The sequence below is a fragment of the Podarcis tiliguerta genome, assembly GCF_965153285.1.
Source record: "Podarcis tiliguerta genome assembly, chromosome: 1".
Lineage (NCBI taxonomy): Eukaryota > Metazoa > Chordata > Lepidosauria > Squamata > Lacertidae > Podarcis > Podarcis tiliguerta.
The window spans coordinates 60590353-60613769 of record NC_139534.1 but is presented as its reverse complement, the minus strand read 5'-3'; the positions used below and the strand labels follow the sequence as shown (position 1 = coordinate 60613769).

Below are 23417 nucleotides of genomic sequence, written 5' to 3'. Positions count from 1 at the left end.
CTAAGAGCTAGGGCAGGGAAGCAGGTATCTTGTGTTATTGTGATGGGTGGAAATGTATTTAGGCCATAATTCCACATTTAATAATGTAAAGGCCACTGCCCAGTACAATTGGACAAGATGCTCACTCCCTTACCTACCCATGTAAAATATGCTTCCCCAGGGACCTGTGTAATTAACAAAAGAGGCGCACCAAATGTCTTAGCACTCTGCATTCAAACACATATCACACCCCACCTCCCCTTGCTGTGGGATCCCCTGAAGTGGAGATCGAGCAGCGCTGGGTGTTGATAGCAGACTTTGACCTCACTACAACAGGATTCTCAGGCATACCACTTTATTTTCCTCATAAGCATAGATGTGGAAGGAAGCACAGGGATGTCTTCAAGGAACTACGGGGGTGGGTGTTAAACCTGCTTAGGAAGTCTTCCTCATCTCTATAGCTCCACCCCATCATGGGCTCTATTTATTGGTCTATAGTGTGACAAACTGCATATTTGCCAAGATACGTTGTAGCTGGTATCTGCTGAAATTGTTTGACTGCACTTAGGAGACATACTGTATTAACTTCCCCCAGATTCTGCAGCAAATTATTTATTGATACTGTGCTTCAATGTCGGCAACTTGTCATTCATGTTAGTTGAATTAAGTGACTAAAACTGATATGTTTTTCTTTCTTGGAACTAGAGAAACAGCAGCATTGCATCCTCGGGTTCCATAAGTTAAACATTTTATATTGCTTAAAATGTAAATGTTTGTGGGGTTAATGCATTAGTGGGTAACATGTTATTGTAATGACAAACCCTTTTCCACAATAAGCATGTTTTAGGAAGGGGGGGAGACAGCAGGCAGAGGGAGCCAGGGTGAAATTATATGGAATGCAACTATGGTGACTTAAGTTGAAGGCATATGGGTTAAAAGCCTATTATCCACTACAGCCCTTAAATGCACAGCAGGTGGTGCTATACAAGATCAATAGCACTTTTCTTTGATTCTGCCCTGAGGAGACTAGTAGGATCTTAAACTGTGTGGCTTTTAAACTCAGAATTGTAAGGAACAGCAGTGTTCAAGTTAGACATGGCTCTGATGCAAAATATTTGCCTGCCCCTAAAACCAGGAAAACACTCTATCACTGATCTTGCACTTGCATGTCTATTACTTTTTTATTCAGGACGCAAGGGAGAAATGTGCTAAGAGGAAGGCACACTTGGCAAATCCACACCGTGATCAACTCCCACCCGGAAACTGATGTCCCCAGTGTGGAAGGACAAGTGGATCCAGAATTGGCCTCCACGGTCACTTACGGACTCATTGTTAAAACCGTGTTTATGGAAGACAATCTTACTCAGCTACAAGTGATCGCCAAAGAAGAAGAAGAAGATTACTTTTTTGTCACCTTTAGCAAGTGTGAGCATGATAGTCAGCAAGACTGTGTCAACTGTCTCACCACCTGTTGCTGGAGCAACCTGCTGTCACTCTATCTAGCTCTTCAACTATCTACATCCTAGCACTGATAGTGTGTGTCCACAAACAGAAAGATCTGTAGCTCCCTTGCTCCAAATTCAAGAGAGCCTATGAATCTCATGCATCTCTAAAATGTGCACATATACACAAAATAGATCATAGAATCATAGAGTTGGAATAGACCACAAGGGCCATCGAGTCCAACCCCCTGCCAAGCAGGAAACACCATCAGAGCACTTCTGACATATGGTTGTCAAGCCTCTGCTTAAAGACCTCCAAAGAAGGAGACTCCACCACACAGCAATTAATTAGCTCCACAATATGAACACTACAAATCCCGAAATGCAGTGTACTTCAACCACAAAACAATTCATCCTGCCAAATTCTGATGGTCTCATTGCCCTATGGTGTGTATATGATATGCACATATTATAAGGGCTTATCCAGCCAGAGTTTAACATGTAGTTGCAGTTGTTTGCATTCCCATTTAATTTGCATCATCCACATGATGTTCCCCACAAACATAAGGTACCCTCCTGGTTTTCCCCTATAAATTTTTTTGCTGCTACCTTTTCCATGCCCCTACCCATCATCAGTTCTTTCTTGGCAGCAATGGTGTCTATCTCCAATGAGAATAACCACAGCTGCATATTTTTTCTTGTTTTTGGACTTGGTGTTCTGATAGGAGCACTCCTATGGAGGTGGCAGCTAATGAAAGTAGCAGCAAATGCCAGCAGCAGCTTGCCGGCTTGGACGAGAAAAAGAACAAGCTGCAAACAGCAGCCTTTGGGTGTTGGAAGCCATTCACTCCATGTCCACTACTTTCAAAAACCATGTGGGGTTCTTCCCCTGCCTGCTCAGCCCTCAAGTGATGGGAGAGTGGCTCATCTCCCCTCACAGACAGAGAGCCTGAGGAGAGCTGTAGCTCAGGGAGGGTGGCACACACACACACACACACACACACACACAACTCGTGAGATAAAATGGTGTTCATCTGTACCTGGCCCTTCTCTCACACAATTTCAGCAGTTTTAGGACAGACACACACCTCTCCATGCCTGTCGTCACATTTCCCTGTATCCTGTAGCTTCACACCAAATGAACAATCAGAACTGGATAGGAACCTGTGGCTATCCAGATGTTGTTGGATACTTCCCATCAGCTTGAAGCAGCATGGCCATCTTCAGGGATGATGGGAGCATCATCAGATGTTCAGCAACATCTGGACAGCAATTGGTTCCACATCTCTGAACTGATGTGTCCATTTCTAGAGGAGGGCCACTGTTAGACCCATAGATGGTATCTCACAGTAGAAGAAGTTCTTTCAGATCAAGAGATGCTCAGCAAGGTACAAAGGTCCACCCTTGGCTACAGTCAACATGAACGAGTCCCAACATTGATCTACATATCTCAGTGTTCTTGACTCTAACTGGGAGCAGAACTTCATACAGCAGAGGTAGCCAACAGTCCCTTGCCAGGTGTCCTGGACTACAGCTCCCATCAGCCCCAGCCAGCATGGCAAATATTGCACCGTATTTGGGGGCACCATGGTGGCTACAATGCACACAGCACTGCAGGACACAGTAAGAGCATTAATGGTGATTGCTGTTCTAAATTCAATTAATAACATAGCAATACAATACAGGACAATTATATACATTTTATTAAAAAAACAGATTTGTGTCTTTGATATGCATACCTTCTAAATATGCATATTTTACAACAATGGCTACTCACTTGAGCAGAACCTGTGAGCTGGCTAGTGAGGAATAATCACTTGTCTGGAAAGTGGGAAGTGCGCCCTCTTCCTTAAATGATGGGGGGTAACTGAAAGTATAAGTATTACATTCTTGCTCTCCACTGTATCTTTCCACTTAACATGAATTGTGGTGGGGTGAGGTGGGGGGCAGGGAATCAGCCCTGATAGACGGAAGGTGTTGCTTCTGTTTGAGCAAAGAAGACTTGCTTGATTGGGGACAAGTGATTTTGTGGTGGCATTTTGAGTTGTATTTGGCAAAACAGGAAGAATGTGTTAATATATGACTGACTGGGGGTGCATTTAAGAACACAGGATATTTCTAGATTCTTAAAACATTGATAGTTCCAACTTTTTGATGCTAAGGAAAAGAAACCCCAGAGGTTTACAGATAAACAAAAATGGAATAATGAAAATTTCAGCTCCTCAATTGGAAACTAGCATCATAAATAATTTATTGTACGCTCTCCACATCTAGTCTTGGGACACAGACAGCTCATAATTCCTGCACTCTACTGACCAAGACCTTGAGAATAGGAAGAATGCAAGAAAGACGGTGGTGGTTGTAGTAAGCTTGTTCAGAAAGATCATAATAGCAATTACATTGTGAAATATCCCAAGGAAATGTTCTGCAGCCATCCCATTGGAAGTACACACACGTTGCAAGCAGCAATTCCTTTTTAAAAAATATGTGCATGTACTACAGTGCAGGATGGATGGAGAGAACCTGCAGGGAATGTCCTTTAAGGCTCTGCCGTGCATCATCTTAAGGGTGGCTATTCATGCCAGCCCTCTTGTTTATCTTCTGCATATAACATTTTAGCTGGCTGGCTGAGCAAGAAACTCCACCAGAAATGGACAAAGCCTTAGAGAAGTGGATGGCTTAAAGGGACAAGAGAATCACAGTCCCTGACTTGTCAGGAAGCTTTGGGGTAAGCTGGGATAAACACCAGGGGATATTTAGGATCCCAGCAGTGTGAGAGAATCAGGAACTAGAAAACAGACTAGTCGGATTTGATATTTTCTTTCAGCTTATCCGAGCTTAAATGGAGTTCCCCTCCTTGTGTTTCAGAACTCTCTTCTGGAACTCAGCCAATGCTGAATATACGTATATTTGGTCTGCAACAGGGGGAAAGAAGGGAAATAGAGGGGAGTGTTTTAAGAAAGGTAGGGTGGTGGGTGAAGCCAGCCCAGCCTTAAATTTTAAGTAGCTATCCATCCCCTCACCTCTCCTCTCCTCCCCACCCCTATGAAGGCCAGAGCTATCTACCCATCCTCTTCTCAAACCTCATTCCCTCTGTCTGTGATGGCAAGAGGAGTGAGAAAACAGGGAACGTGACTGGGCAACTATGGTGCCACTTAGAATTTACTGCAGATTGGGGTCAGGCACTGCCAGTTGCTGACCCCTACATCCCCCCCCCCCCGATTTCTTTAAATACATTCTGATTAATTGAGACGATGGCTAATTTACATGATTTTTTTTTTAATCATTGCTTAGCACTTCCCTAGCATAAATGAGGATGCCACACAGTAGGAATGTCATATGCCATTGCAACCTGAAAAAAAATAAAAATAAACTTCACTCTCCACACGGTGGCCCATTGGCACCCAAGCAAACATGCCACATAAGCCGGTTAACAAACCAAATCACGCTGCTTTCAGTCAGGCTGTGTTAATACAGTGCAAGACAATTCCAGCGGCTTTTGCAAAACTTCTGATGTTCCTCCAAAAGAAAAGTTTATCCGGGTCGTTCATGATTTTGCACCAACACAATCTTCTCTCAGAAAGCAAGATTCCTATCAGATTTGCATCTTCAGATACTCTCCTGGGAATAAAAGTTAACGTGGCAGCTTAAAGCGGGGCTAGGAAGTTGCTATCAGGGTGTGCAGCACTCTCCCAGCAAATCTATATCTGTGATGCAAAGTCTCTGCTCAGTGCAGAAAGCTGAGTGCTTGCCTGCTAACCTACTTTATTCCAGCTGCAGTATCACTGTTATTAATGACACTGCCAGGCATAGGTGGACACCTCATCACGTGCACTCCTATGATGTGCATATTGATCCAGACAATTCTGTGTCACAGAACAACAATGTCATAACAAGAACCACCTTTACAACAGAGAATCCCTCCGCAAACCAAGCTGAACTTAGATCTGAGCATGCAGACACCTTTAAGTGGAACAAGGGCAAACAATGAATTCTCAGACTCCAAAGCAGTATCTAAGCATGCATGCATTTGAACCAAATCGATAAAGAACACAGGAAAAGGGGAACATGGGAAACATCTATATTTTCTTGGCCCTGTAACAACTCATCAAGCAACTTAAGAGTTAGAAAGAGGGAGAGAGAGCCTTTCTGCACATTAGATAGAGAATGAAGTGGCAGAACTCTGGGTGGTACCACTTCATGGTGAAAGTGGGGGAGGGGGTTCCATATTTTTGAATGCTCCTCACAAAAATGGCTCGAATATGCAAGAAACTCAAACATCAGCGACAGAAATATGTGGAACCTTTCTCCCTGGTCTGTTAGTGGAGAAAGGAAGTCGCTTTGTTTTATTCTTTTCTACAGGACAGAACATTTCAGGTCTGTGGAACTCCTCCTCCTGCAGACTGAAGTGCAACAGTCCCGTTTTCTGCTGCCACCTCAGCCTACCACTTCATTCTGCATCAAGTGCACAACAGCACCCAGTTCTTCACTTTTGCCATTACACACTGCCCTGAAGTTTGGAGGAAAGCAAATCTATAGAATTTGGAGGCAACGTGGGGGGGGGTCGCACCTGCACACATACTCACCCAGAAGAGGAGGTTGAACACAAACATGAGGTACTTAATGCACTGCAGGCAGTTGTGAGCCATGCTGCACCTCTTCAGTTCTAGAAGAAAAATAAAGGAGAGATCCAAGTAAAAGACCACATACTTGTTCCCCTTGGGGGATGTGTACTTAGCCTTGGTGGCCTTAGGGCCTGGGTTGGTATGGAATCCAAAAAAAGAGTTGCTCGCGGCCCCAAATTGGCCGCCATACATGCTGCTATAGCGACGGAAGGCGCCATTTGGAAAACTGTAATCCTTGCTGTCCAAAGAAGGGCTCCTGTGATAGGTTGATTCATCCGTGCTAGATCTGCGCATGGTGACGTCAAAAGTGTTCCGCAATTTTTTACTGACAATGGTATTTGTAGGTTTGTTTTACTGGGAGTGGGGGGGGTAGGTTGCAGGTGGTTTCCTTTATTTGGTTTCCCCACCCCCTATTGTTTTCTGCCAGCTGTTCTTTTGCCTACCATCCTGACAAGGAAGTCAAAAAACAAAAACAACAAAAAACAAAAAACAAAAAGATCGTGCTGTCAATGGAGCCAGTTGGCTAACAGAAGCCTGCTCAGCCAAGAGTTAGAAACACACCACGCTTACTTGTTAAGAAGTCTCTCTTGCACAGCAAACATTCTCTTTGGTGTCACAATCGCCCCCTCCCCCCTGCTATCAAAAAAAGAAAAGCAAAAGAGAGAGATACTATACCCAAACAAATTGTTTTGCTTTGGTTTTTTTAAAAGAGAAAGAGAGAGAAAAGTGATCTCGTTTTTGTTTTATCCCAAATGCCATTTAAAGTCTTGACTCCACATTGCCTCTCAAAAACCAAAAACCAGGGATGCTGCACGGAACGGAGGCTAAGAACAAGAGGGATTATCCAAAAGGCAAGCAGCTCCCGTGCCCGGCTCCTCTTGGACACATTGCTTTGCCCAGAGATGCTCAGTTCCCTTTAAATGATCTCCCCGTCTCCCTTCGCACAGAGGAAGCCCACGGCAGGAAGAAAGAGCGACCCGTGCTTCATTCACAGCGCTGTCACTCCTTAGAGATTCCAATCCAGTCATGCTCTCCCTGTGCTACTAACACAGTCCCAGCTCTCCTGGTCCATTCCTGCATCTGAAGCGAGAGGCAGGAGGAGAGACGCTTTTCTTTACTGTATCTCATGAATGCCTGCTCAGCACTCTCTCCGGCTCATGCCCCCCTCCCTAGCCAATCAAATTTACTCTCACGCTACGCTACTCTCTCCCCCTCCCCCCTCCATCACCTTCTTCAAAAAAACAAAAAACACTTCCCCTCTGTTTCTTCACAGCAAATCCAGCATGAGCTGCTTTTAACCAATCGGTGCACAGGTGAAGAAACTACTGCATGTGTCTCCGGATTTAACCAGAGACGTTCCCAGAGATAATTGCATTCTCACTCTGTGCGGTGTACGGGGTGGGATTTTAATCATCCCGGCTGCCATTGGCTCCTTAGATTTATGGTCCCTTAGGAAGGAGCCACAGAATTTACAGGTGTTCTAAGTGTAATTGCCCTCAAAAGCAGGGAGCGTATTAAGTCTTGTACGAGGTGCCTGTTTATGGAGGAAAGACTCCTAAGCTTCCCTGGAGATTCTGCTTCCCTCTTTATCCCCCATCCCTGCACCCCTAAGCTTCAATGACATGCCTGGACAGCTGCTGAGATGATCCCTTACTGTGGTGAGGTCTGTGTTTCTCTTCTTCATTGTTCTGATCCAACACATCACTCACTTGATTGTCCTGACAGCTAAGTTTCTCTCTCAAATAGCCCCCTCACAGCAGATTCCCAGAACTCCCAATTCAGTGCAAAAAAAAAGTGCAAAAAAATTGCTCTGAAAAATTGCTTCCTCTCCTCACTCTGGGAAGCTCACCCCGTGACCCTGGACCAGTCGCCATCTCTCGGCCTAGCATACCTCACAGGGGTGCTGTGAATATGACATGGGGGTGTGGCATGCATGTTGCCTTCAACTCCACGGAGAAAAAACAGGTCATATATGTTATAAATTGATCAATGAAACAAAACATAGAGACTGCATGCCACCTCCACTATCCGCCTGATCCAACAAGGACCCTGGGTTGGCTGTGTGGATGGGACAAGAATGGGTGATACTACTTTGGGCAAGTGAGGGTCGAGGGTGGATATGCTCCCCCCTTATATAACTAAGAAGGGGTACTTCTAGTACTGGCTGCAGTGAGTAGTCTCTCTATTTACAGGTTAGGGAGCCTTCATCTACACCACCAAACTGGCCAGGTCCAGGGGGGGGGGGGTCTCTTCCATCTGTTACTTAATTCAGCAAGCAGTAGGGATTTCAGGCTTACATGGGAGGAAAGATTATCTTATGGCCATGGCCCAGGCAAATGACTCAGGGAAAGAAAACCAGATCATGTTCTGCTGCCATGATGGCACATTTTGCCAGTTCTCTTGATTTCATCACAAACAGGACCATTGCTGGTGCTTCCATAAAGCTCTAATGTGCTAGAGACACTAAAATAAAGCATGAACATCAAGAATAGCCCAGACCTGCAGAGAAAAGTGTGGGAAAGCCATACAGGGCAAAGCAAAACCATGGAAAGTAAAGACGCACGCACGCGCACACACACACACACACAGAGAGAGGGGGGGGGGAGAGAGAGAGAGAGAGACTTCTCTTCAACTTTTTTTGATTTCTTTTTCTTTTTGAACCTCTGGAGTCAGCAATACTATAAACAGCTTTCTAAGCTTTGCCTTTATAGTGAACAAAAGTGTAGTGCTGAATTCTTCCTTCTCCCCCCCTTTTGTTCAGGGCATTTCACTAATGCTGCATGCATGTCCACCATGGGTGCTATTTTTTGGCAAGTTTATACAAGCTTCAGTTGAGAAACTGTGACTTTGCAGTTCAGTCTGCGTGGTGGTGACTGGCACTGAATATGCACAGCTCATAGTCCTATGGTATACTAATGCCCCTCGGGATTAGGAATCACTGATAGAATACGCACATCACATGAAATGTATCATTGGGCAGCAGGAGGAAGTGACTGGTTAGCAATTTAAACACCTTGATGCAGAAAGAACATACACAATCTGAAAGCAGATCTCTTTCCCGAATCATCTTTCTTGGGGAGGCAATCAAAGAGAATTTGGCCTAATTAAACAGTAAAATAGAAAAAGAATAGAAGTTAGAATCATTGAATTGTAGAGTTGAAGGTACCCCAAGGGTCATCTAGTCCAACCCCCTGCAATGCAGGAATCTCAGCTAAAGGATCCCTAACAGATGGCCATCCAACCTCTGTCTAAAAACCTCCAGTGAAGGAGAGCACACCACCTTCCGAGGTACTGTTCCCCTGTTGAGCAGCTCTTACCATCAGAGAGTTCTTCCCAATGTATAGTTGGATTCTCTTTTCTTGTATTTTGAATCCATTAATTTGGGTCCTACCCTCTGGAGCAACAGAAAACAGGTTTGCTCCATCTTCCATGTGACAGCCTGTCAGATATTTGAAGATGGTTATCATATCATATCATCATATCATATCATGATGTTGCCAACCATCTCTGCAAGGTCATCCTTGCAAGGCATGTACTTGTTTGAACTACAAGGAATTTATTAAAAAGACAGGCAATCAGCTGTTCTCTCTTTCTCCAACCCAAATGGTCTTATCAAACACAAAGATAGATCCTGGGTGGGATTAAACTAATGAGTCCTATCAGTGGAAGCCCTGTGGGCTCCTAGAGCTCAGCATGTTGTCCAAACCCAATCTTGCAGTTAAGCTCTCCCCTCACTAATCATGAGCTGGGGCTAGAAACAAACTTTTGCTACAAACCTACAACAAGCATTTGTGTTTTATCTACTTCCTAAATTCCTCCTTCAAATCCAACAAGGCTCCCTGTATACCTGCCTGCCCCTTATCAGCCTCCCCTGTCTTTATTTGGTGTCAGACTTTTCCGCTTTTTCTCCAGTTGCCTTAGTACCACCAGCAGGTGACTCCTTATTCTATCCATCCTAATTCCATTTGTCATCTGTAGATTTAACCAAACAGTTGCCAGACTAATCTTAGTGTGATCCTTGTAATTAGCAGTTGTTGTTTTTTCCTTATTCTGTCACAAACAGTTTATTGGATTACTGTGATACTGGCTCTTCATTTCAGTGTTAATTCTCTATACATCAATTGTTAAGTTTTCCCCATGGTGCACTGTGAACCTTGATGCAAGCCTGAAACATGTGTAGTTCTGCCTGTTAACACATGTAGACACTGACAGCAGTAGACACACAGTAAGAGTTCCTGATATATTTCAGTCATATGTCTACTCTGACAACGCACATTACACACTATGCACCATCTCCCTCAGAAACACAAAGATGATTATTATTTCTAATGAGGAATAAGCAGCCATTGCAAATTATCCCTATAAAGAAGCTGAAGTCCTGCACTCATACTAATATCAATAATAAAAAGAAGTGCATATCACATTTGGCTTATTGTGCAAGCCAATTTCTGCTCAGAAGATTCTCATTGTTAGATGTTTCTATACTCCTCCTGCATGCAGTTACAGCGGCAATGTAATTTATATGCTAGCCATCATGCATGCCGGTGCATCTTCTAACCTGGGAGATCAGCTAAGGTTCAAAGCAGCAGCAATTCAAAGGTACACGTACGGTACAAATGCTCTCACTGTCTAGTACAAAGCATTCAATCAAGCACAAAAATCAGTGTTAACTCTCAATAGGTACTATAGTCCCCGAGACAGCAACCATTTTCAAGGAGTCTTAAAAGCAGAGATTTCAAGGTGGGAGTAAAGAATGGAATTCAAACAATACAATATTAGCTTGTAGAAGTAATAGTCCTATGCTACCATCTCCACAATGTTTATTGTCCGCTCCAGTCTGCCTTTAAAGCAGGTTGATTCAAAGTGACCTCTGTCTCCCATAAACAAAGCAAGAAAAATGAAACAAAGCTGTTATACACTGCTGAAGTTTCTATAAGTAGCTACAACTTCGATTTTGCACCAACACAGGGCATTTTCACAGGTTACACTAAGAAAAAGAATCTCCCATGCTCTGCATCCTTAAAATAAAAGAAAAAAAGATGAGCAATTGGCAAACTATGTTTCCTTTTTAACAACCCAAAAAGACCCTTACTGTGAAGCAAAATAGGATGGTTGTGCATAAAGGAAGATAACCTGGCTCTAGATACTTCCACTGCATGCAGGGGAATAGATCTCTGCTGGATCAGAACAAAGGCCCATGTAGTCCAGCATCCTGTAATCACATGCCTATGAGGCTGGCATCTTCTTGGCCTTGGTAGTACCTTTCCTTACCTATGGTATACAATCTATCTTAGCTTCCATTATTGTGGTTTTTAATAACCCCCAAGCATTCTGGAGAGATTTGACCATATTGTCTTTCTCTTTCATTTTACCAATCCTCTCATTTTTGAGATGCTTCCTCTTTTGAAGTCAAACATTTTAGCAACTGTCCACTTACATAAATGTTGAATTTGATAGCACTGTGATCACTGTTTCCAATGGTTCAACCACACTTATATACTATATTGCAGCTGATTCTGGGCACTATTTAATATCAAGTTCTGAGTTGCCACCCCTTTGGTTGGTTCCATTGAAGGAATGGGTTTCTGTGCAGTCAGTTTGAAACTGACCCCAAATCCCCATTTTCCTCCTCCAAGGGAGCATTTCTAAAATGCATTAACTTGGGCTTTTCAAGCTCAGGAAGCTTGAGCTTGAGTCAATGTATAAACAGAAAACCCAGCTGTATAAACAAGTGCTCAAAGCCCTCTCCCTTATCAGTCCATGACGGCAATGAGTGGCCTTGCCAGTTCCAGTAGAGCAGGGATGGCAGGTCTGGGTCTTATCTTACATCCTGACCACAAAGACGCACAGACCTTGTCAAGTCTGACAAGAGACCTGGGAACAGCGCCAGGAGTTGGTGACCTCCTGCCCCAAGATAAGAGTATAGGAACAGGAACAACCTTTTATGGTCAAGAGTGCCGGAACAGGAATAACTGTTTATGGTCATGGATGTCAACGTACGTGTATAAGCTGACGTGGTTGGATTCCTGGGGAAGGGGGGAGAGGGTGCCTGGAGGATATATATACTGCATGAAATTTCTCATTTCTTTGGACTTGCTGTGAACTGACCACTCAAGTGCCTTCTGCTATCCGGAGAGCAGAATAAACTCTTTCTCTGAATCAACCTCAGTGTCATTTGACTTCCTTTCTCCCTCCCGGGAGCAACGCAGACCCCACCAGTCAGTAAAGTCTAATAAGGCTACATCATGACCAACCAACTGTTCTAAGGCATCTTTTACTCTCTTTACAATCAACTACTCTCATTATATATAAGGGTCTGGTGACTTCTGTTTCAGTGTATCTGAAGAAGTGTGCATGAACACAAAAGCTTATACCTAAAACTACTCAGTTGGTCTCTAAGGTGCTGCATTATAATTTTTAAATTATTTTGGAAGGATTCTTTTAGAGACTTTCTTCGATCATATAACTTTTTTGAAGACTTGATTCTTTTAAGGGAGTTTTTAGGTTTTTAAGAAGAGTCTTTTTAACAATCTTTTTAAAGAATTGTTTTAATTTATTTTGACTACGACAGACCAACACTGCTACCTACTTGAATCAAGGCATCTAGATTATCAATAAATTGTACCTCTTTGGCATAACTTTGACACATATCTACCCAGTCTGCATGGGATTGCCTGAACCCATCAATTACTACAATATTTCCTTCTTTTGACATCTCCTTGATGTCATTCTCCTTCTCAAGATCACACTGGGCATTTTGGTCATTGGGGTGGAGGGGAAATGATAGCACTTTCCCAGTACTAAATTAATACTGGGGGCTTGTATCATCACCCTTAGCAATTATTTGGAAGAGTTTTGCTGCCCTGCAGTTTCCAGATTGTTGGGCTCTATGTTTTCTTTGATGTACAGGGTGACACCACCTTCAACATGCCTGTCTTATAGCGTTTGCATCCAGAAATAATCATGCCATGCTGCTTTTCTCCATTCCCCAGATTTCCATTATACTTGCTATTGCTATGCTTTCCTTTAAAACCCAGTCCTCCAGTTCATCCATCTTGGCTCAAAGGCTTCTAGAATTAGCATATAAAACCTATGAATGGTGTCAGTCTCCAAATGCCTCTGGCATATGCATTTTGCCTATCTGTGATTGGGCCTCTTTGAACTGCTGTCATATCCTTCTGCACATTTGTTTCTCCGCTGTGTGTGTGAGTCTGTGTGTGTGTGTGTGTGTGTGTGTGTGTGTATGAAGCAATCCTATGCATTTTTACAAAGGAGTATTGGAGCTTACGCCTACTTTTCCATAAGGAAAAGTTAACAAAGCAATGCCAACCACACCAGTTTGATTAATTCTCATGATGTCATATAATGGAAATCATACTGAACTGAACTTTGTTCAGCTGAACAAGTTATTAGCTTCCTTGATGAAAATCCTGGTCTGAGGAATAACTTTTAAAAATTAACTTTGGCAGCAGCAGATTTTATCCGTGCCTCATTAAAAATGTTTATTCCATTTAAAAGTAGGCGGCCAGTGTGGCAATAAGCTCAAAGAGCATGAATTTGATGGTAAAGCACATTGAAAAATGATGGGCACTCCAAACTATAATCAGCTTATAAATAAAGTTTCACTGGAGAAGTTAACATTAAAATGGAAACATGAAACAATCTGGTGGTTTAGTGAAGACTATCTGAAAGAAAAACAATACGTAAAAATAATACTAAACATTAACATGAAAGAGGAATGCACTGGAATCAGAGGAAACAAACCCAAGAAGCCAGCTGCCTAGAGCGCAATCAGCACTTCCCTCTTTCTTCCTGGATGTGGCTTCTCTCATCCGAAAATACCTTCAGAACACAGCAGGGGTTCTTTTTCTCCCTGACAACTCTGAAGCCACTCAAATGGAAGAAAAGAAGTTCCCCTTCTGATGAATATTCACAGAGGGGTGTTTGCTTTCCTGGGATGCTGCACACAAGCTTCTGTATGCAGGCTCATGGTTTTCCATGCATGCATGCATGCATGCATGTATGGCATGCTTGGTTTCAGAAGAAAATGGCAAGGTTCACTGCATGTAAAGAATTTGGTCCGAGGAATGTAATACACTCTATATATAAATTGGCCACATATAGACATGGAATCTACTCTTGCTACATATTGTACTGTAGTACACACACAGCAAAACACTGGTGCATTTAAAAAACAACTTATTAGAAAGCAAGTATGTGTGTTTTGGCCTCTATTAACTTTAGTTTTAGCTTTCCTGGTGGAAAAGAGATGGCTTCTTCATAATTACAAACCTTGCCCCTCTTATGTGTTGGTAGGGAATAATTCTTTGGAATCAAGCCAACACAAATAGCTGCCAGGGGCAGTAAAAAAGCAGCAAAATGAAGTGACTTACCGTAAGTCCATCTCTCTTACACACACACAAAGCACTGGCAGTGTTCCTGACGAATAAAATAAACCGACATTTGAACCTTGTTGAATGCCATCAGTTTGGTAATCTCAGAAATGGTTTAGGCCTCTAAACTGGAATTTTAAATGGCAAGATGTAAATTAGGCCAACTTCTGTCACTGGTTCCATCTATAGAATATTTCCTTTCTTAACCTGGATTAATGTATGGGCAGAAAAATGAGTTTATTCATTCTCCTGGTAGGAAGAATTGTGTAGTTGGTTAGAGATGTCATACATGAAGGAAGAGGGGGAACATCCCCCCCGACACAGCTACACAGGTATGGCAACAACAGAATATATTGACTATGCATATTTTGATTAATCGTTAAACAGAAAAAAGTAACTCATGAACTAGCACTAGAGCAAAACATATGTGCAATATATATTTCATGTGTCTGGCCTTATATAGCTACTACTTTGACATTTTTCTGTCCCCCAGCGCTGGCCACTTTAGGAAAAAATCTTAAATTATCAACATTCTGGAACAGAGCATATTTCTTCTTTTGACAGTATCAGTGCAAACTGTAAATCAAAAAAATTCACCCAAATGAATGGAAGTTACAGGAGAACACTGTTCGGTGGACTGGAGCCATTTTTATTTTGAGACAACAATTTCAACCCTTTTGGGGTGGGGACCTATTTTGTGGCCAAAAGGTAGGTTAGAAATAGTCATGCAATGTCCTGTGCATGAGGAAGTTTGTATACGTTTGCCATGGAACTATGATGTGAAGAAAGTTAAATACACATGTGAGAGATATGACGGTTTTCAGAAGTTGAAAGAGGAAGAAGAGCTCAGATACCTGCCATATTCTGAGTTCTGTTTGTTGGTCTGCCAACCATGTAGAACTGACAGCAGCCCCAGGGAGACACACAACTCTCCATCTCACTGCAGGTGCTATACTAAAATGGCAGCTGGGTCAGTCCCGTGTGTGACACAGGGTAGCCATAAGAATGCTTTCAAAAACAGAAATACAACACTTGAATCCAAAACACTTTTACATCTGGAAAATGACCACCAAATATTTCCTAACCTTGTTGAAATCAACTTCAACATTCCTTTTCTGACATTTACATCCGAGGATCCAGCTTTAGTGCAGGAAAGTACATCTTTGCAGTTTCAAATACAGGGCAGTTTCTATAGTCTATACATATTACAAGGTGGGGTGGAAGTGTTTTGCTCTAGTAATAGTGAAGGATTCAAAGTCCATTTCCCTCTGCTGATTTCTTATTCTCTTCACATTCTGACAGGAGCTGAATGTGTGAATACACTTCACTGACAGGTGTGGCATGTGAGAGGATATAAATGCTCTACCTGCGGATTTGATCTGTGATAGCTCATGCACCATTTGAAGCTGAATCCATTAATATGATGAACATAGAGCTTCTTACATGTACTGGTTTAGGATTTGTTTTTCAGACCTAAATTGTTTTAATTGTAAATTGTTTTCAGTATGTTAATACTATAAGCTTCCTTGGAAGCCCTTTTAACAACAACAACAAATTATTATTATTATTATTATTATTATTATTTATTTACTTATATCCCGCCCATCTGGCTGGGTTTCCCCAGCCACTCTGGGCGGTTCCCAATAGAATATTAAAAACACGATAAAACATCAAACATTAAAAACTTCCCTAAACAGGGCTGCCTTCAGATGTTTTCTAAAAGTCCAATAGTTGTTTATTTCCTTGACATCTGTTAGGAGGGTGTTCCATAGGGTGGGTGCCACTACTAAGAAGGCCCTCTGCCTGGTTCCCTGTAACCTCACTTCTTGCGGGGAGGGAACTGCCAGAAGGCCCTTGGTGCTGGATCTCAGTGTCCTGGCAGAACAATGGGGGTGGAGATGCTCCTTCAGGTATACTGGGCCAAGGCCATTTACGGCTTTAAAGTTCAGCACCAATACTTTGAATTGTGCTCGGAAACGTACTGGGAGCCAATGCGGGTCTTTTGGGACCGGTGTTATATAGTCTCGGCGGCTGCTCCCAGTCACCAGTCTAGCTGCCACATTCTTGATTAGTTGTAGTTTCCAGGTCACCTTCAAAGGTAGCCCCACGCAGAGTGCATTGCAGTAGTCCAAGCAGGAGATAACTAGAGCATGCACCACTAACTAAGGGGCAGTCTATAAATATAGTAAATAATAAACACAATCATGTCTAACGCATTTCCTGCAGTAAGCATGCCCTTGCGTGTTATGATGAGAGAAGAGATTCTATGTCAAATATGTGCCATAACTTCATACTTACCTACCATATCAGAGTCAGACATTGTGTCTCTTGGGATGAGAGTAAAACACTTCTTGCCTTTTGTATTTGCTCTTTCTTTGGGGCCAGGAGAGCTAACATAAGCCATGCCACCACCATTTTATTTTATTTATCTGTCTCATTAAAGTTCTCATCCAGCAAACAAACTGCAGTGAAAGAAATATGTTCTTTGGAACACTGCGTCCAATTTCTGGGAGAGAGGGAGATGGTGCTAGCAGGCAAGCAGGCACTAAAAGGAGCAGTGGTCAAATATTTAAGAGGCCCCAAAGACTACTTTTTATTGCTAATTAAATAAAAAGTACTCCGTGGTGACATTAATTTCATATAACACACCTTTATCAACAACAACAGTATTCAAATGACTGAACTCTGGAGGGCAACAGCTCAAATACTGGGGCAAGTGGGGAAAGGCAGAAACACCTTGTTGTTTTTCCAAGAGAGGAAAAATCCACTTTAATTCTTGGCCAAAAGAATTATGAGCTACACTTCTGAGTGTTCATGTTCCACATTCACAAAAGGGAAACAGTCAATTGGTACACATGGTAAGGAGCTAGAATGGAGGGTATGAGAAATCTAGGTTCAGATTCAAAATTGGCTAAACTTCCTTCCTGGGTTTGGTAAATTAAGACTGGTTCACACATCCTTTTTCCTTAAGTTGTGAAGTCAAGCTGACATTCCCACTAGGCTTGGGTATGCTGTATGGATCTTGTGGATGTTTCGTTCAGATCACACTCTACTAGATTTTTGGCAAGAGAGTTGAACAGGCACATGCCGAGTGGTGACCTGATTATGCGTGGCAACATTCGTAAACCTAATTCAACACACGGAAATCTTTTTTAAAAGTCAACTTGCATTAACTTTGCAACACAAAAACCACATGAATTAGCTTCTCCCGAACATCCCTGCAACATTTCCCACTCTGTGGCTGTCTTATTCACTATGTGAAAATGCAGGACAAAACCACTTTGATCAGACGCTAACAATGATGGACCACAGTGTGCTCTAGAGCAAAACACACACACACAAAACCCAGCCATACGGTCACTACTTACAACAAAAATTTGGCCTGCCCATTGGGACCAAGTTTGCTGAAAAGAGTAAGAAGTAAGGGTTTGTGAAGCTGTTTCTTGCTGTGTGTAAGACCTGGGTACTGCCTTCATTTTTCCTTCCTTCTATGGGTTTTCTTTTTAGAGAATCCTCTTGACTATAGGTGCTAACCTCTCATCCAGATTTCAAGAGCCTTTGCCTTTGGCATGGCAACTCTATCCCCTTTTGAGTCAGTAAGCAATCATTCATTTTGTGGATGTCTGTATTGGTGCCACACCTACATCTCTATGGATGACTGAAACCAATCCTTCCTTTGCACTGGCTGTGATTCCCAGACCTTTCATTATCTTGAGCCAATGCACTTGCCTCCCTTTAGAAAGCAGATTGTGCTGCTTGCTCAATATCCATTAGCAACAATAGCCAGAAGGGACATAATTTCCCCACTGCAGTTAATGGACTCCTGGCAAATATCTTTAGCAATAACCACAGTATACACAGAGACTCCCTACCTTGGCAGAGTAGAGGAGGGGAGTCTAGAGAAGGCTCTATACATGTTAGTCACACCCACCTAGTTCTTCCAGAGTCATGTACTGCATTTTTATGGACATACTGGTCCATGACCCAACTTTATATTTTAGCACTTTTCAGAATTTAGACATACTTGGAGCAGTGTTCTAAGAACCATCATTTCTGAATCCTATGCACCTATTAAAAGAGAATTTTAATATGAATTTTTAGAGCTAAACTGCTCATTGCCATCATTGTGGGGGGGCAGGGGAGGACTGAATAAAAATTAAATGAAGACAAGCCTTTGCTCATATGGGAGTAATTCTTCCATAGCTGGATGAAATATGTAACTCCAGTTTATTCATACTTTTTCTTAATAAAGCACTGCAGATATCAGAAAATTAATAACCAACGAAAGGTAAAACAGGGGATAGCCCCAGTTTCATAGGTACAAGATTCAATTGATCTGCTATTCTTGCATCAATCTAACTTCCTCTGAAGTTCCTGAGTAGCCACAGCAACCCCCCCCCCAACTCCACAGCACTAAAGCTATTTTAGACAATTCAGATACAAAATGCTGATGATCTAATAGGCTTTTAACTTCATTCCAGGTATAGTATGTAAGATGAAATATAATAGATAATTACACATATTTTTGACGGGTCAAGCTCCACAGAGAGTTATTCAATTTCTTTAGCTTGCTTTACAACATACAAAAACCTGAAAAGGGGATCTGAAAAGCACACAAATGCACGTTTTAACAAATGGGGAGTTTTTAATGCCCAAATGGAAACTAGGCACAAAACTCTCTGTGCTTTCAGTAAGAGCTACAAGACAATTTGTCCTTTGTGCCTTTGAAAATCTCCACCAATCTAATTAATGCTTAATGCAAACATTTCTTCCCATAGCTAGATTGTAAATTATTCAGTACTATTGTGGCTTTGAGAATTCACTCTTAGAAGTTGCTATTCTCCCTGTGTTTAGGTCCCAATAGGCACAAGGATTTTTCTTTCTGCTCTTGAAATGGATGACTTCCAAAATGGCTTTATTAACATTTCCAGCTCAAATAACACTATTCATGGTGGTGATGGGGCACAGATATTGTGGTTGTGCATCAAGGCCCCAATTTGCAGTTCAAAGTAGAGATAAAAGAGCACCCCCATGTTTGCATGAAAGGGGTCTAGACTTTGTACACATAACAAACAAGCATACACAATGTTAAGCTGTGGGCGAACATATCAGACGACACAGCGATTCTTCCAAAGCAGCTCTTTATTTGCAAGCTGGAACATAACTGAACTGAGGAGCTCAGTCAGCCTGCTTATATAGAGCTCCAGAACAATGTAACTGTTGCCATTTTCTAAAACTATCCAATCACTGAATGTCACTTTTTGATCCTTCATTTGCATACAAACTATCCAATCACTGAACGTCACTTTTCGATCCTTCATTTGCATAACTATCTACAGTATCCCCCTGCTGGCTCAGGGTGAGAACTTCAGTACATAACACACAAAGTCCCTGGGCACTCAAGAACTGCTCACTACCCTCCTGCCTTCTCTGCCTTCCCCTCCCCGAAGGCAGAGAGGTTTACCTTCAGGTAGGCAAACAGGGGAAGGTGCATGGCTCAGTAGCAGAGCAGCTGCTTTGCATGCAGAAAGTTCCAGGTTCAATCCCTGTCATCTGCAAGTAGAGCTGGGAAGGATTCCTGCCTAAAGCCCCAGAAGGCCCCTGCCAGTCAGTGCAGATGATTCTGAGCTAGATGGAACAACAGTCAATCTCAGTATAAGGCTGCTCCCTATGAAAAATAAAAGGCAGAGGTGGCTGTGGGAATGCCCTAACAGCACCTTTTCCTGCTGGGAATTGGCATATACAAGTCAGAAGCTGGAAAACAGGAGTGCCAAACCAAAAAAAGGACATTCTGGGATGCAAACAGAAGCCAGGATTGGCTTCTGCGATTCCGGGATGTCCTGCTTAAAACAGGACAGTTCAATAGTATGCAAAATGCGAAGCCAAACCATGGCTTGGCTCAACACAGCACAGCAGCAAAACAACTAGGGAGGAGCAAAGTGGTCTCAATCTCATCCCCAGGAGCCCACATGCTTGCACATACTAAAGAAAGTATGGTTTGGCTCAGCATGACGTGCAATCCAGGTCAATATCAGGAAAGGACTGTACAAAGCAGGGGAGTTCCCAAAAGCATCGAGGAACCTAACAGGAAAAGTCCCAGCTTCCCACACCCCTCCATATGCCAAAGGTCCTGCTGATATCCATTTGAGGTATAGAGGTTAGGCCAAGTTATCAAAAGGAACGCATGCAGAGGTGTTTTCTCTTTATGTGCTTAGTGTAAGGTTAGCAGATTTTTTTCAATGAATTCGGGGACACTTTTCAACTTCTTACTAAATAGATAGATTTTGTCAGGGAACTGATTTGTAAATTCGGGGACTGTCCCCGGGAAATGGGGACGTCTGGTAACCTTAGCTTAGTGGGCAACCAAAAAGCAGGAGCAGAAAGAGTAGACCTGGGTTTCATTCTTTTTGATATATTTGATATAAAATACCTGGAGACTGTTAAAAGATCTTCCAAGCACCTAGGTTGTCCGATTGTGTCCTATCTGTTGGGAAAATAAGTTTACTGGTAGTACAAAACTTGTGGCCCTATATGTTACTGAGAGTATTCTTAACTGCTCAAATTGTTCATAGTTTACAATTATATTCACCAAGGTGGCATTCTTTTGTTTGGGTGGTAGTCTTCCCTACTTGTGCAAGGACATATGCAAAGGGATTAATTGTAGTTCTTCCCAATAACAAACAATGAGGAACAATGATAATTAATTGCTCTTGTTTGTGAGCCTGTACATGTGGCAGATAGCACCGCTCCATGGGTTAAAACACACAGAGATTCTAGTGCATGCATTAAACACACAAGTCCATCCTGGGACTTTATTCTATGCAAAACACTAACAGCAGATTAACTGAAGCTCACAGGTTTTTAATTATTATGCGCTAAAGCTAGAATCTTGCAGTTTGAACTGGTACTGCAGAAGAATGGACAAAGGTATTCTTCCTGCCCTCTGCCTGTTGGCCTAGCAGGCTTTGGTCCTCAGCCAGCCCCAAAGCAGCAGTTCATATTATTCCGGTATAATGGATGCCAAAGAACTGCAGGTGCTTAACTGCTGGGCTGCAAATGATTCCTCCTCCTCCTCAGCAGCATCTCTGGCAGAGTTCAGGCTCTTCCTTCCGGAAGGCAAACAGCCAAGGTGTTCCAGAGGTCACCTCACACTGTTAGCTTCAGCTTCTGATCCATATTCACAGTGAATGCCCATTGCATTACAAAAAGGCCATTGTTATGTTTACTATTTCTTCCTGAGCAGTAATGGGCATTGGATGGATACTGCAGCCAAGGCCAGCTTTACTATAATCTTCCCTGTGCAGTAAACACAATTGTTAAATGTGTCTGGGGGTTTTTCATTATAAGCTGTTCTTCAGTTGCTTATACCTCTGGTGTTGTACATACCTCTAAGACTGAGTACTTCTCAAACAGATGGGAAGAACAACTATGGATGGGGACTGAAGAATGGGATAGAGATTGCCACAGGTTCCCAAAGGTTCCCCAAAGACAACTCCCTAGAACAAGGTTCAGAGCAGGCAACAACTATGAATAACTTGAAACCTGAATGGAGATTTTAAAAGCAAAGCAAATAAACACACCAAAACACAGTATCTCTCCCTGCCTTTTTCCAACTACAGAAAATGTACTTCCAGTAAAGTGATAGCTACCAGATAGCACACAGAAGGAACCCTGCCTGGCCTTAACCTGATGTACGTATCTCCTGTATCTGTTACAGCTGCAGACACAGACATGAAAATATATGCAGGCTAGAAAGGCAATAGAAAAAAAGGGGGGGACAAAAAAGTATTATATATTGAAGTGTATTCCTTTGCAGCTTATTCTGCAGGGTGATGCAAACTTCCAAACATCCACACTGGTTAACCACAAGGCTAACATTATATACAATGCATTTATTACTATTCTAATTGATATTACTGCTGCTTGTTGGAAGATGTAAGATCTGTAGTCCCTGCAGTTGGAGATTCTGTGGCATCTGGCTGGCTTGTTAAATATTGCCCTTTATGCACTGCAGCATCATTCCAGCAGATTGTTAGCTGCTGCAGTAGTTGTAATATTTCTGAGTTGATAGCCTATGGTTGGTGGGTGGGCAGAATCTAGCCAGGTTTTCTGTCTGTGATGGATACAGGACACACAATGCTACAGATGAGGAATGGGGAACCTATGGCCCTCTGTATGTTGCTAGACTACAACTCCCATAACCCATCAGCCATGCTGGCTAGGGCTGATGAAGGCACGAACTGCAACTATAGGAGCTGCAGATATTTTATGTAATTGTTAAAATCACTTTGACATATGATTTGGCTTAAAAGTGACTGTGTCAAATAAAAGTTTTCTTAGCACTGAGCCTAATTTTAAACTTTTGAGAATGTACCATTCAAAATGTATTTGAGGCTGAAATTTGGGAGGTCAGAAGTGTGCACACCATTTTAGAGGGAGTGGCGCCACCAGTACACAATAACAACCCCCAACACAAAAAACTGTATCATTTTCCTCCTTGAAAAAATCTCTAAAATGCATATTCAGTTAGCCCTTAAAAAAAAAATATCCATCTGCAATGTCAAAAAAACAGGTCTGTAAACTTATCTTAAACTTTTATCTGAACCTTTTAGATATCCCCAAGGCCATCTAGGTAAATTAGATCATAACACATGAAAAAGAGCTACCAAGCTTGTACAAGCCAGCAACAGAGAGAAAGCACACAGGATTGAAAGTCAGTGTGTTTGGCTGCTATTCGCAGCTCCAATCTGCCACTTGACAGGCTGCAGTGTGGCTTTAGGGAAGTCATTTCACCACTGTCTATTTGGTACATTAGACAGCAAACCCTTTAGGGCAGGAAGTGTCCATCACTCACTACACAGAGGCACCTTGTGGAGGCACAACAGTGGCTTTCTGATCACGGCACAAGCCTCCAATTGCTACCACAGCAGAAACAGCAAACATGCCAAAAAGGAACCTGGTATTTCACAATTAGCCGA

At 42.5% G+C, this 23417-nt stretch overlaps 1 protein-coding gene across 10 annotated transcripts in view; it reads right to left on the bottom strand.

Moving 5' to 3' along the window:
- TSPAN4 (tetraspanin 4) overlaps positions 1 to 23417 on the bottom strand; it is a 503822-nt gene that overhangs the window by 206684 nt on the left and 273721 nt on the right. For 7 of the 10 annotated variants that reach the window (XM_083428340.1, XM_083428336.1, XM_083428337.1 and 4 more), the window contains one exon: positions 6008 to 6087. The exons of 2 other annotated variants lie outside the window; for them this stretch is intronic. In XM_083428340.1, the coding sequence (XP_083284466.1) occupies positions 6008 to 6070 (63 nt within the window). In that variant the 5' untranslated portion in view covers positions 6071 to 6087. Of the gene's footprint in view, positions 1 to 6007; positions 7168 to 23417 lie in introns of those variants that run through there. One more of the 10 variants, XM_083428332.1, reaches the window with a different exon arrangement.